This window comes from Anopheles moucheti, chromosome 3 (genome assembly GCF_943734755.1).
Source record: "Anopheles moucheti chromosome 3, idAnoMoucSN_F20_07, whole genome shotgun sequence".
NCBI classification, from domain to species: domain Eukaryota; kingdom Metazoa; phylum Arthropoda; class Insecta; order Diptera; family Culicidae; genus Anopheles; species Anopheles moucheti.
The window spans coordinates 83,498,282-83,509,780 of record NC_069141.1 but is presented as its reverse complement, the minus strand read 5'-3'; the positions used below and the strand labels follow the sequence as shown (position 1 = coordinate 83,509,780).

The 11,499-nt window shown below is 42.7% G+C and overlaps 1 protein-coding gene across 1 annotated transcript in view; it reads right to left on the bottom strand.

Moving 5' to 3' along the window:
- Positions 1–3,356: 3,356 nt before the first annotated feature.
- LOC128300904 (RING finger protein nhl-1) overlaps positions 3,357–11,499 on the bottom strand; it is a 30,858-nt gene continuing 22,715 nt past the window's right edge. The window contains exons 11-12 of the mRNA XM_053037152.1: positions 3,844–4,070; positions 3,357–3,771 (exon numbers count right to left, since the gene is read on the bottom strand). Of these exons, the coding sequence (XP_052893112.1) occupies positions 3,857–4,070 (214 nt within the window). The 3' untranslated portion in view covers positions 3,357–3,771; positions 3,844–3,856. The remainder of the gene's footprint in view (positions 3,772–3,843; positions 4,071–11,499) is intronic.

Below are 11,499 nucleotides of genomic sequence, written 5' to 3'. Positions count from 1 at the left end.
GGGTATCTTCGCTTCGGTTAACTAGGTTCCCGGATTTCCCACACCGGGACGATCGATGTGCAATTTTGCATTTTGTCTGCGGCGAACGGAAAGTCCACCTTTCCGTCCATTTCACACCTCCACCACGCTGTATTCTGGTTAAGCTGGTAGTCGGCCGCTCGATCGGAGCCAACGGTCGCTGCATCCAACACCGTCCAACAACAGCAAGAAGCGTCTCGTCTGAAGGGTTTTGTGCTTTTCAAATCATTACAGAGCTCATTCTCAATCGTTGTCGTTTCTTTACTGTTTTTTCTTTGCCTCCGGCCAAAGCACGGCTCTATCAAGCACGCTGAATCTGGTTTGCGATGAAGGGGGTGCAATTTATCTTCTCCTTTTTCCTACCCCATAAGCGCTGCACGGTTCGAATTTACTCGTCCATTTCGGGGAGCTGTTTTGGGGAGCATTCAGCTTTTCAACTCGCACCTAGTCATTTCGTTTTCCATTTTACATTTCTCCACAACCGGTCGGTTTTAGGAAATGTGGTTTTGCTCAAGCACGAAACTTTTTTGTTACAACTGCTGTACATCAAGTTTTTTTTATTATATTACAAACTTTTCACGGAGAGTTGAACACACCTGTGCGTAACGATTCAAAAAACAAAAAAAACACTTTCCTGTAACTACAAAAGGGGAAGAATTTTTTTTTCTGGCTGTGTGAACCCTTTTTGAAACTATTCTCGTAATGGCGTTGGGTGGATTCTCCACTTTATTCCATCCGATTAGGCAAAGATGGCGGTTGTATTGGAGTTGCAATTGCACTTCAATTGCAGCATGTACGTTTCGCTCAATTGAATCCGTGATGGTGTCTTCGGTTCTGGTTCGCACCAGACCACACGGACAATCCGCAGGAATGGCGCAATCGAAGTGCAGCTGATTGTTCTCTAGTGGTAAGGCACCTCTTACCATTACACCATACATCAAGTTGCACTTCAATTTGCCGACCCGAGGGATGGAGTAGTGAACACACAAAGTCGAAAGGGATGCTATTAGCCTTTACTTTGTGAGGGTTTCAATATATGGGAAAAAATCACACGGAACGGACTCTCAACGGTCGCGAACGGCAGCAGGCGAGTGGTTTGTCATGATTAATATGAATTGTATAGGCTTCTTTGCCTACTCAGGACACTTTTGGCAAAGTATAAAGCCTTTTGAAAACATCGTGCAGAAAAAAAGCACACAACATAACAACGCTTAGCGTCAGGAATCAAACGAAACTGTGAAGACTGATTTTTTTTTCGAGGAGTCCTGATAGCAAATCGGTTTTTCCAGGAGTCCTGATAGCAAAACGCAAAACCAATCGAAACCGATTGCATATAACTGGCACCATTATTGAACATTACCATTGTGGATTGTGTTTTCTTGCCACTTGTCTATTATTCGCGGTTGTTTTTTTTTATTTTTTGGTGATGCAAAATCTACCAAATGGAAAAGTATGATGAATGCAAGATGAATGCACAATAATGCGCCTTCATTAGGCTCGTTAATCATTAGCCGACTTGTAGTCCGTGCCTTACAGCGGTATTCATAATTTGGTGCAATTTATTTTTCCACCGTTTAATCCAATGCTCTCGTCAGATTCAAACCGCTGAATGATAAAAGTTGTTCTTTCGTTTGCTTTCACTCACCGTCGGTAGAACGTTTGATGGAAGAGAATGTCTAACTAATGTTGCAAATTGCTTTTGTAAAGATGGTATTCGATAGTGAAGCGAACGTAATAGCGCACAACTCAGTCAGAATGGATGTGCTTTTAAATTGAGGATATTGGTACGATTACGCTTAGAACTTGGTATGAAATTTGTAGAACGGTATGGTTGATGTTTTAAATAAAGATTTTCATAAGCTTGAGAGTAGAATGAGTCCTAAGTTAACATTTTGATCTTTTCTAGCCTATTTTCCACCAAGGAAATGGTTCAATATGTAGTGTTCTTAATTGCCGGAAAAATTTAACTTAATTCATGGACATAAATCAAGATATTCCGTTATAATGCAATCTCTGAAAATCCTTGAATAAGTAATATTACAATTTAAACGACAAAACTAAAAATATAAGTAATGTTTGGGTAAGTCAGCGCTGTAGCGCATAGCCCCTGATGCTATGCAATACGCAGCACAGTGTGCGTTATTTGAGCCTGAAATCTTTCATGCTCAGTTATTTTCTCTTTGCTGCAGCAAACTATTGCAACTAAACAGTTGACTGCACATAACTACAAACATTTTTAATGCAAGGCAGAATACACACACAGCCCTCACCGTACAAATCCTCAAACACGGTAGCTTAGATAGAACGGCAATAGCTTAGATTAAAATGTGGTCGAACGTGGGTGCTTGCTTAGAAAATGTTGCGCGCCTTTTGTACGCCGTTAGTTGTATTTATCACAAAACGTCTCAGCCAACAGACAACAACCGATAGGATGCAAACAAAAACTCGGCAACGTTTCGTAGAAAGCTTCTGCTTGCAAGGTAGTTGTATAAAAGGAAACTCCCTGCACGTACGAATTTGCAACACCACAAGTCACCGTCGGCAGATGTCGACCGGGTGTGCGTGCGAAGGTATTGTTGCACCAACATGTTCGTCCCAGCAAATGGTATGCATCAAGCACTACCGGAGTTATTTGGTTGTCAGCATTCAAAGCGGCAGCGTACGAAACGTAGAAATAGAAATAGAATTCCTGAACTGTTGCACTTTACAAAATTAAATCTGCTTTTTCCATACTGGATGCCGGATTCTTTACTTTCTATAAAACCATAGCATGCCATGCATGGAAAGGTTTTCAACGATTTTAACTCGGCACTGTTACCTTGCCATTCACAAAATTCTTGACTCGATGCAACGGTAAAAGCATGACTTGATAGCACCAATTGTAATTGCATTTTTATTGACAATCCGATGGTATTGATTTTCATGGCAGCGTTTTTGTTTCGTTCGCCATACATCCAAACGCAAACCTCGCTTCGGTCAGCTCGACACGTCCCATATAAACCGCTTATCCTGCGGCAGTGCAGTAATCGTATATCAAGCGTCCCAACCAACTTCATCCCGTACCGATCGGAACCCGCGTACGCACCAAAAATGCGCCGAGATATAAGTAATCTAGCACAAAAGCTCGAAACCAGGTTTTGGTTGATGGTGACCACCGGAAAAAAAGAACAAAGCATTCCGCTATTCGGTATTGCAATATTGAATTTCGGATGCAGATTGTTGCGGTGCGACAGTTGCTATCGTTAATGATAAATGCCAATTCCAAGCGGCATTAATTTCGTTGCATTTTTCGGACCCCCGTGTATGAAAACGTGGCTTCAAGGCGGTCACAATGAAAACTCCAGACAAAAAAACACTTTTATTCCATCTAACTATCTAGCAAAAAAGGCAATGCGGTAATGGTAAGGTCCATGCCGTTTGAGTGACTGCTTACGATTACACTAAAGTCGGCTGCTTTACAATACACTAGCGAGCGATTGGTGTGTTACATTCTTTTGCTTTACGGTTTTGTATTTAATGAGACGTATGCTGCTGATGGAGACAAAAATGGATATAACTATTGGTTGTACCGATGAAAGAGAAAAGATTTGTTTTTGTGTTGGCTGTTGGGACAGTTGAAATAGGGAAAGCACGATGCATATCGGTTGAGGTTGAGCTTGTTTGGGAGCCTAACATAACCGATGGGTACGATTCACTCTTCAAAGGACAATTGTCACTGCACGTTATCACTGTTGCCTCGTTTCGATTAAACGTCTTCGCGAAACAAAATAGAAAGAAAATAATTATTATCAGCATTAAAGGCCGTTTATCACAACGCTTAGTTACCTTAACAGTGGCTCTAAAACACCTGCACACGATGATTTTCGCGATCGCACACCAGTATGTTGCCGTTCGACATGATCGCGACACCTTCGAGTCCCTTGAACTCCGCATCGCCGGAACCCCAGGAACCGAACGCACGCAGGAAGCTACCGTCGGGATGGAAGATCTGGATGCGGTTGTTGCCCGAGTCGGCCACACAGATGTAGCCCTGATCGTCAACCGCAACACCCCTGAAGGAGAGAGAAAAAAATGAAGAGGTTTTATTGCTATACTTTTATTACATTTCATTTCATTTAAAATGGGTCATATAGTTATGCTACGCACTGTATGGTAACGCAGTAACGCCTGAAGAAATATTTCAACAACGTGGAAGAGAGTGCTGCCATTCCAGCACAAAAAAGAGAAAGCAATAAATCATTAAGCTTGCATCATGAAGAATTTGTTTGTCTAAGCCACTTAAATACAAAACATCAACAAAGTGTAATAAACTCTTGACTTTTGCTTGATCCCCACCAAGTTCCAAATGCTGGCAACAGTGCTGATAACGTGAAATCTCGCTGACACTAACCGCGCTCGGTTCGCAGACAGATGACCAATCTTTCCTCGATAGCTCCATCATTGGATTAGTGTCAATCAAAGGACAACGCTTCAATGACAAAGAAAGCCAAAGAAAGGGCTTACCATTACCGCCGTCGCAGCCATGCGGTGCTGAAAACAGTGAAATATCACGGGCGCGAAAGCGACCCTCACCAACGATTATGGGGCGCCCCGGTCGCTGAAACCAATGTCACTGCCACTGGGTGGCACGGCAGCCATCGCGGCTCGATAACATTGTGTAAATTAAAGTGAGGAAATAATTTCAGAAAGCAAAATTCAATTACGCACGCAAATTGGATGAGCGCGAAGGATGCTGAAGCTGGAGAATTCTTCGATGTGCGCCGCCACGTCTTGTCGCGTGCTGGTTTATGCAATGTAAATAGCTACAGTTTTTGTTCCAACAAAACAGAGGGAGAAGAAAAACATTGCCAATGAAGGATCAAATTGACCGTAAAAGAAAAAAGCATCGTCTTCTTTCAGCGATGATTCCAAGAAGCTAAGGCACGCCGTTTCAATGTGGTGCGTGAGTGTCTGGGTATGGTGTGAACGAGCAATTCGCCCCATTTCCACAAACACGTGACATTATTTTGTGTGCTAGCTTAAAAAAAATTACGCATTGTTATAAGATCGTTCTTGCGTTCGTGTGTCACATTCTTAAACTCCGATCCCACGGGTCTCGCCGCTGGGAAACCCGCGCTGAAGAGATTGTTTCCCGTCCTCTCATTTTATGATTGAATTTGTGTAACAGTTTGAACGGGAAGGCATTTCATTTCGTTACATGCACCCAACGCAAGCTTTTCTCCAACAAAAAAAAAACGGGCCGACGGCAAGTAGTACGGGACGGAAAACCGCACACGCACGGTACACGTTTAACGAAATTAAACGCCAATGACAATCATCAATCATTCCACCTTTTTTCTGCTTCTTCTCGGTAGTTGAACTTGCGGTTATGGTGAAAAGAAAAAGAAAAGGAGAGTGAAAAAAACATTTCCATCATCGCCTGGAGGTTTACAGTGAGGCCAATGTGTACAGCAATTCGAGCTTTATCACGTGACCGGGAAGCGTAAATAACGAATCGTAAGGGCATGGGAAATGGAAAACTAGCGGAAAACTCATCCCCTACCCGGTAGCAACATGCAGATGTAATCTGTCATCCGACAATGGCCGTGTGGCTACATGCAAGAAGTAATTTTCTTCAAGCGGCTTTCCACGAACTGGTCATTCGGCAGCTGAGTGGGAGTGCATTGCGGAAATGATTTTGCGACCAACATTTTGGGAATTCTTTTTATTTCGTTTGGCTTTATTTTAAGAAGCATGAATCAGGATTGTGAGAATTGTTTCTGTTGTATATTGTACTTTAATCAGATTTTTTTTGTGAAACATTTAAAAACGTCTATTTTAGGTAAACAAAATCCATAGTGAGTACTAATATTCATTGACAGGCTTGACGTCAAGTAACGTTTTCGACTCGATAATGTGTGAATGATGTGTGATTTAAGTGTTCAATTGTGGCGTATAAACATGGATTGTCTAAATGTGTGCGTGAAACTCAATCTAAAGGCAGGAGTTTGTGACTAGTTTTGTAATAATTTTATAATTACAGTAATGAACGGAAACGTTATTTTTTCTCTACTTCCAATATGAATGGTACGTACATTGAATAATTATTTTATTCTTCTGTGAATACGGTTCCCTTTATTGTCCTTTGTTGTTATTGCAAATCGAATAGAAATAAACCACCGGGCGCCTCCATGACAAATAACCATAACGAATAAATTTAAATTTGAAATTTTAGTACGTTAGCGTTCAAAATATTTTCAAATATTTAAAGTAAATAATTCACATATTTTCTATGAACTGTTTAATGTAAACCTAAAAAAATGCATACATTTGCATTGCAGCATCTTCCAAAAAAATAATTCTTTGAGGAATATTCAGTACTGTTACAAATAAAGAACCATGACGCAGAATTTCTACTGAATCATCATTTAGGCAAATTATTACAATCGTTTTACACCTCTGATAGGCTTTCAACATGATTCTCCTTATTGTTATGTGAATAGCTTTATGCTTCCCTCTACGGTTTCTACCGTGACGCATAGAATAGATCGTTTCTGTTTTCGGTGTTTCGACTTACAAATCCGGCATCCTGTTCCGGCAACGTGTCACTGTTTGTTGTTATGCATATCACATGTAACGTGCGGCCTGCCTGTTATCGCTTCCAACTCAATGATGCACAAAACATAGAAACACTTCCACTGGGGGTGTCATGATGTCGGAACACATTTTCGCATTCATTGCGTGCTGCCAACGCAAAACACGATTTATGCCAGCCGGGTCGATCTGAAACCAAGCATCGCCTCAAACCGCAATAGATGCCATACAAAGTGCGGCCCAAAAGAAGCACCCATCAAAATGGAAGCTACTGCCATCTTGGGGTGTGCGTGTGTTTTGATCCAATATTGATCTGTGACGGGCTGGCACGTTTATTTCATACTTTTGACGCTGCGTTTTGGTCCGTGTTTCACTGGGCCATCCTTGGCTAGAAAATGGAACCACGTTCCGGCACGGAGAGTTCGCTGTGCGGTGCAAAGCTTTGATCTTCGACAATCCGAAATGGAATAAGGAATGGATCAAATTATTTCCGAAATTTAATAAATCATTCATTTTCGAACTCATGCTGGTCGGCCATCAAGGTTCAAGGGAGCTGGCTCCACGGACAAAAGCCGAAATGTACGAATAGTCAGCGAGAAGTGTGCCAGAAGTTGGCAGAATGTTGTTGGCCTTTTTTTGCAGTGAAAGTCGTGCCAGAGATGATTCGAAGAGCTTTGCATCATTTGATCCATTGCAAGCCGTACTCGGTACCGGCGATGGTTCGATTCGGTCCAGTACAGCGCTTCGAGCAGCATAACTCGATGCGGGCGTAATTGTAAAACTTTCCCGGAACTATAATTTGCTCTGCCCGATGGCCAGGATGATGAACGCTAGAACGGGCGAAGCTGTCGCAAACGATAATCTGACCGATGTCGTACCTAGCCGGAAGATCATGACCGAGGCTGGGCTGTTTCTCGAATCAGCAATTAGATTTTCGCAAATAATTCGCTGCGGCCTGTCATCGTGTCCACGGCATGAATTGTAATTAAAGTTTTACCAAAGGGCAGGTCATGGCTCGGCAAACTGTACATTTATGCCTGCCTTCATGTGTCAGCGAGCTGTATCGCTAGGCAATGGATATTGGGCCGGCAGGATCAATTGCATCGATGATAGTGACGCAATGTGACGGTGGTACAGTAATCAGAACGGACCAACGGAACTTTGCTCAACAAAACTTTAATTGCTTCGTTAAGATATGATAAATTGCATGGGGATTACGGTTTGGTATGATTTTAGTTGTCGTAATCATAGGAATTTGGACGAAACAATGTGCGGTTTTAAACGAATTTCTTCAGCCGTTGTACATTCGCCTTGAATGGGAAGTTAGAAGGGCTTTAAAAAAAATTAACACAGAAAAGGAAAAATGTTATCTTATTGCTTACCTTCAGGCGGACAAAAATATGAAATGTATAAACAACATTAAATGAACTAAAACTTTGAAAATAATAATTCGAGTGGTTTTCCCATGGGTGCGTAACAGCATTTATCGATTAAAAATGCGTACAACATCTTTCCTACTCCGTCAGCAAAAGCAACATCGCCGTTCGCCTGCCTGACCACAGCCATCGTAATGATACGAATCGAACTTTTCTAGGCCTCTTACCGAATCCACCCAGCACGGACTGTTGCCAATAACAGCGCAACATTGTTGGGGCGAGCGGTGGCTGTTTTCAAAAGCAATCCATCAAAAATCGACATTAAGCTACTTTGACCAGCGGAACCAACCCATCAAATGACAAACATTTCCAAATACAAAAACAAGTCAAAGTTGGCATAAAGTCGAACACACACACATACACACAGGCACCGATATAATGTTCCTCTTATTTATAACGCTGAAAGGAAGTTGCTTAACGTTGGTTCCGTTCCAAACGGCCAAACGACATTCAACTTATGCTGAACTTATGTTGACCTTCCGTGTCTTCACGCGTCTCACCACTTCACGCTCACGCGGTATGTTCCGAGTACACTCTCACACGCACACACACACACACACAAAAGCGTAAATGGGTCCCGACTGTGTTTTCTCAGTAGGGCGAAATCGTAAATAATTGGAACGCTGAAATGATCGATCTGCCACCGTTTGGTTGCAAGCGAATGGTGCTTTTCTTGTTGCTGTTGGTTTTGTTTCATCGCTTGCGGCAAAGTTTTTCCCGAAGCCTAATGAGATTCCATTGGCCTATGGCACCTTCCCGCCATCGCCATAGCGGAATTGTGTTTTCTAGGCGTCTTATGCTATTGTTTATCGTTTTGCTTCATTCTTCGCCCACTCTCCATTCGGTGGTGCCCTTGTTCGCCCCAGGAACGAACGGCGTCGAGCGTTTGCTCTGTCACGTCGCCCAGGATGGACCGGATTGGATTATGTTCCCGAACGCTAAGGACACTCGAAGGACATGCCGCGAAGGAGTTTGGGGTGACAAAAGTTCCATTTTTTGTATCTATTTTCTTTTCCCTTTTTTTTTTTGGTTCATCCATCTCATGACCATTTCGGTTCCCACTACATCCGCCGCCGTTATGAAAAAGGGTCGTGGAGATTTTGGACCAAAACAAAAAAAAAAAAATGTGGCAAGACACCGGGAAGGACATGTGTTGTAATTTAGCGGAAAATTAATAAACAAACCAGCACCAGCAGCTGATGCTGCTAGGGTGTGAGGTGTGCGCAGCAAGGAATGTTTTCAATAAAAATAGCTTTTTGCGAGTTGTTCGCTTGCTCAGGCTTGCGAGATTGATGGGATGCGAAATATGCGGAAAATGTTGTAATGAAAGTTTCGCCCAAGTTCCGTCGAACCCGAGCACCGAGAGGTGACATATTTTTAAACCGTTGAAGATGTTCCTTGCGTAATGGAACCACACAGGGTTAGGAGTTTGAGGTGCGAAAGTTGTAACCATTTCGAGATTCTTGTTTGTGTCTTGGTGTGGAATATTTCGATTCCTTACCAAACTTACAAGCAACTGACGATTCTAAAAGCTTTTGCAAATGTGTGAATTGAGAAAGTTTCCTTATGGAATATATATCATATATATTTATTTGCACATCCACATGCTGCCGTTCGGCTTGAGCGGCTAATGGTTTCAACTTTAAAGTTACACCTCAAAAACCTGTGTAAGCATGTTACTTAAATTCTTACTATCTTCAAGGATTATTCAAATTCTTGAAGTTGTAATCATTCTCGGAAGACTCGTTGTGTCATTTGTCGATTGTTTCAAGTGCTAATAGTCTTTACAAGTCTTTACGTGCCAACAGATACAGAAAGGGTGCAAGGAGTTCATAGTAAATCAAAGCAATGACCTTAAAAAGCAGAGTCTCTGATACTACCACAACCTCCGTCATCAACCTCCGTCATCCTATCTAACCACGGCACGGTATCACTATCCAACGTAAGCATTGCTTTGAGAAGGTGTAGAACAACAGTCGACTACAGCACGCCATAGTTACTCGCCCGTAGTCAAAACTTTCGCAAGCCTCACCGAGAGCAAAAGGGGTTTCCCGGAATCTGCCAACACACACACACCCTTTGTGCTGCCTTTTGTGGTGTACTGCTTTTGTGGCCAGAGCACCAGAATTAGTTTGCTGTAACAACATAGTAACGGATCGACTTGATCCGAATCGGTTTCGTTTGATATCATTTGCCGTATCTACACATCGTTCATGGTGCGCAAGGATTGCCCAATTTCGGGGTAGTTAAATTTGAAAAGTTCGCAGGGCGAGTACCGTATAAGCGTTGGTAAGAATTATTTGATACACCCATGTTACGACTTGCTTGATAACATATTTGCTGACGATTAGCCAAATGGTTGGATGAATATAATTGATGAAATTAGAACTGTGTTTTATTTTACATTATAGTATGACTGTTGAGGATTCAATATTTCCAATAAATAAACATTCAAATCGGAAATGGTTATAAAGCTGCAACAAAATCAATTAATTAATGTTAGTTCCAGTGCTATGAAGTTCGTCAACAACCGTCAGCTGAATCGAACAAAATGTACTAACTTTCAGGGAAATTGTATTTGAAAAAGTAAACTTTACTTTCCACCAGTTCACTTGCAGCAATCAGCCATACCTGCAATGTTTGTGTTGAAAACGTTGGCCAAACCTACTCGTAACCGAAAATAACCCACCACCGGCTCAATGACATTGAAATGCTGAAACTATTTGACGCTCGCCCGCATTTTTCACGTCAATAAGGCATACCTTTGATTGCTTTTAATTACTTGGTGCTGAAAACTATGCTGGTGGATGGCCCTGCGTCGGGACACGTATCATATCGAAGCCCCACGGCAGCCCTATCGATAAATTCCAGTGCATTGAACCGAGGGACAAACACAGCAAGAGCCAATCAAAATACTTTCCACCGAAGCGATACTTCTGTAGCGATATCCCTGAAGGTGTGTTTTGCAGAGTGGTACCCTGCCCGAGAGGACTGTTAATCGCGAAGAAAAGTGTCAAAATCCTGTTCGAAGAATTGAGCAACACCCCGAAGAGAGGTTGACATGGCAACGAAACCGAACACGGTGTGGCCGGGCAGTTCTCGGAACTAATTTGCCAGGTGCCCGGCGGTGGTTCGAGCCAGCCTGCCAATTTCGTCCACGCTACCAATCCATCCTTACACGAACTCCCTCACGAAAACCCTCACAAGCCGGGTCGTCCGATATCCTTTTGACCCGTTAGCATCGACTTTGCAGATTGGTGAGTGATTGCGCATGATGGTGTCATACCAACCGGGGTCGTCTTTCTCGCTCGCTTCTCGCCCGTACCAGCACAACTGCTGGGGCATGTCGTTAACAAGATACGGAACGATAAATCTCCCGGACGGGAACGGCAAAAAAGGGTTCGTGCTGGTTAATTTATGAACAATGGCAACCCTGTACCCCCCCTCCCCCCACCCATCGGTTCCGGATGCG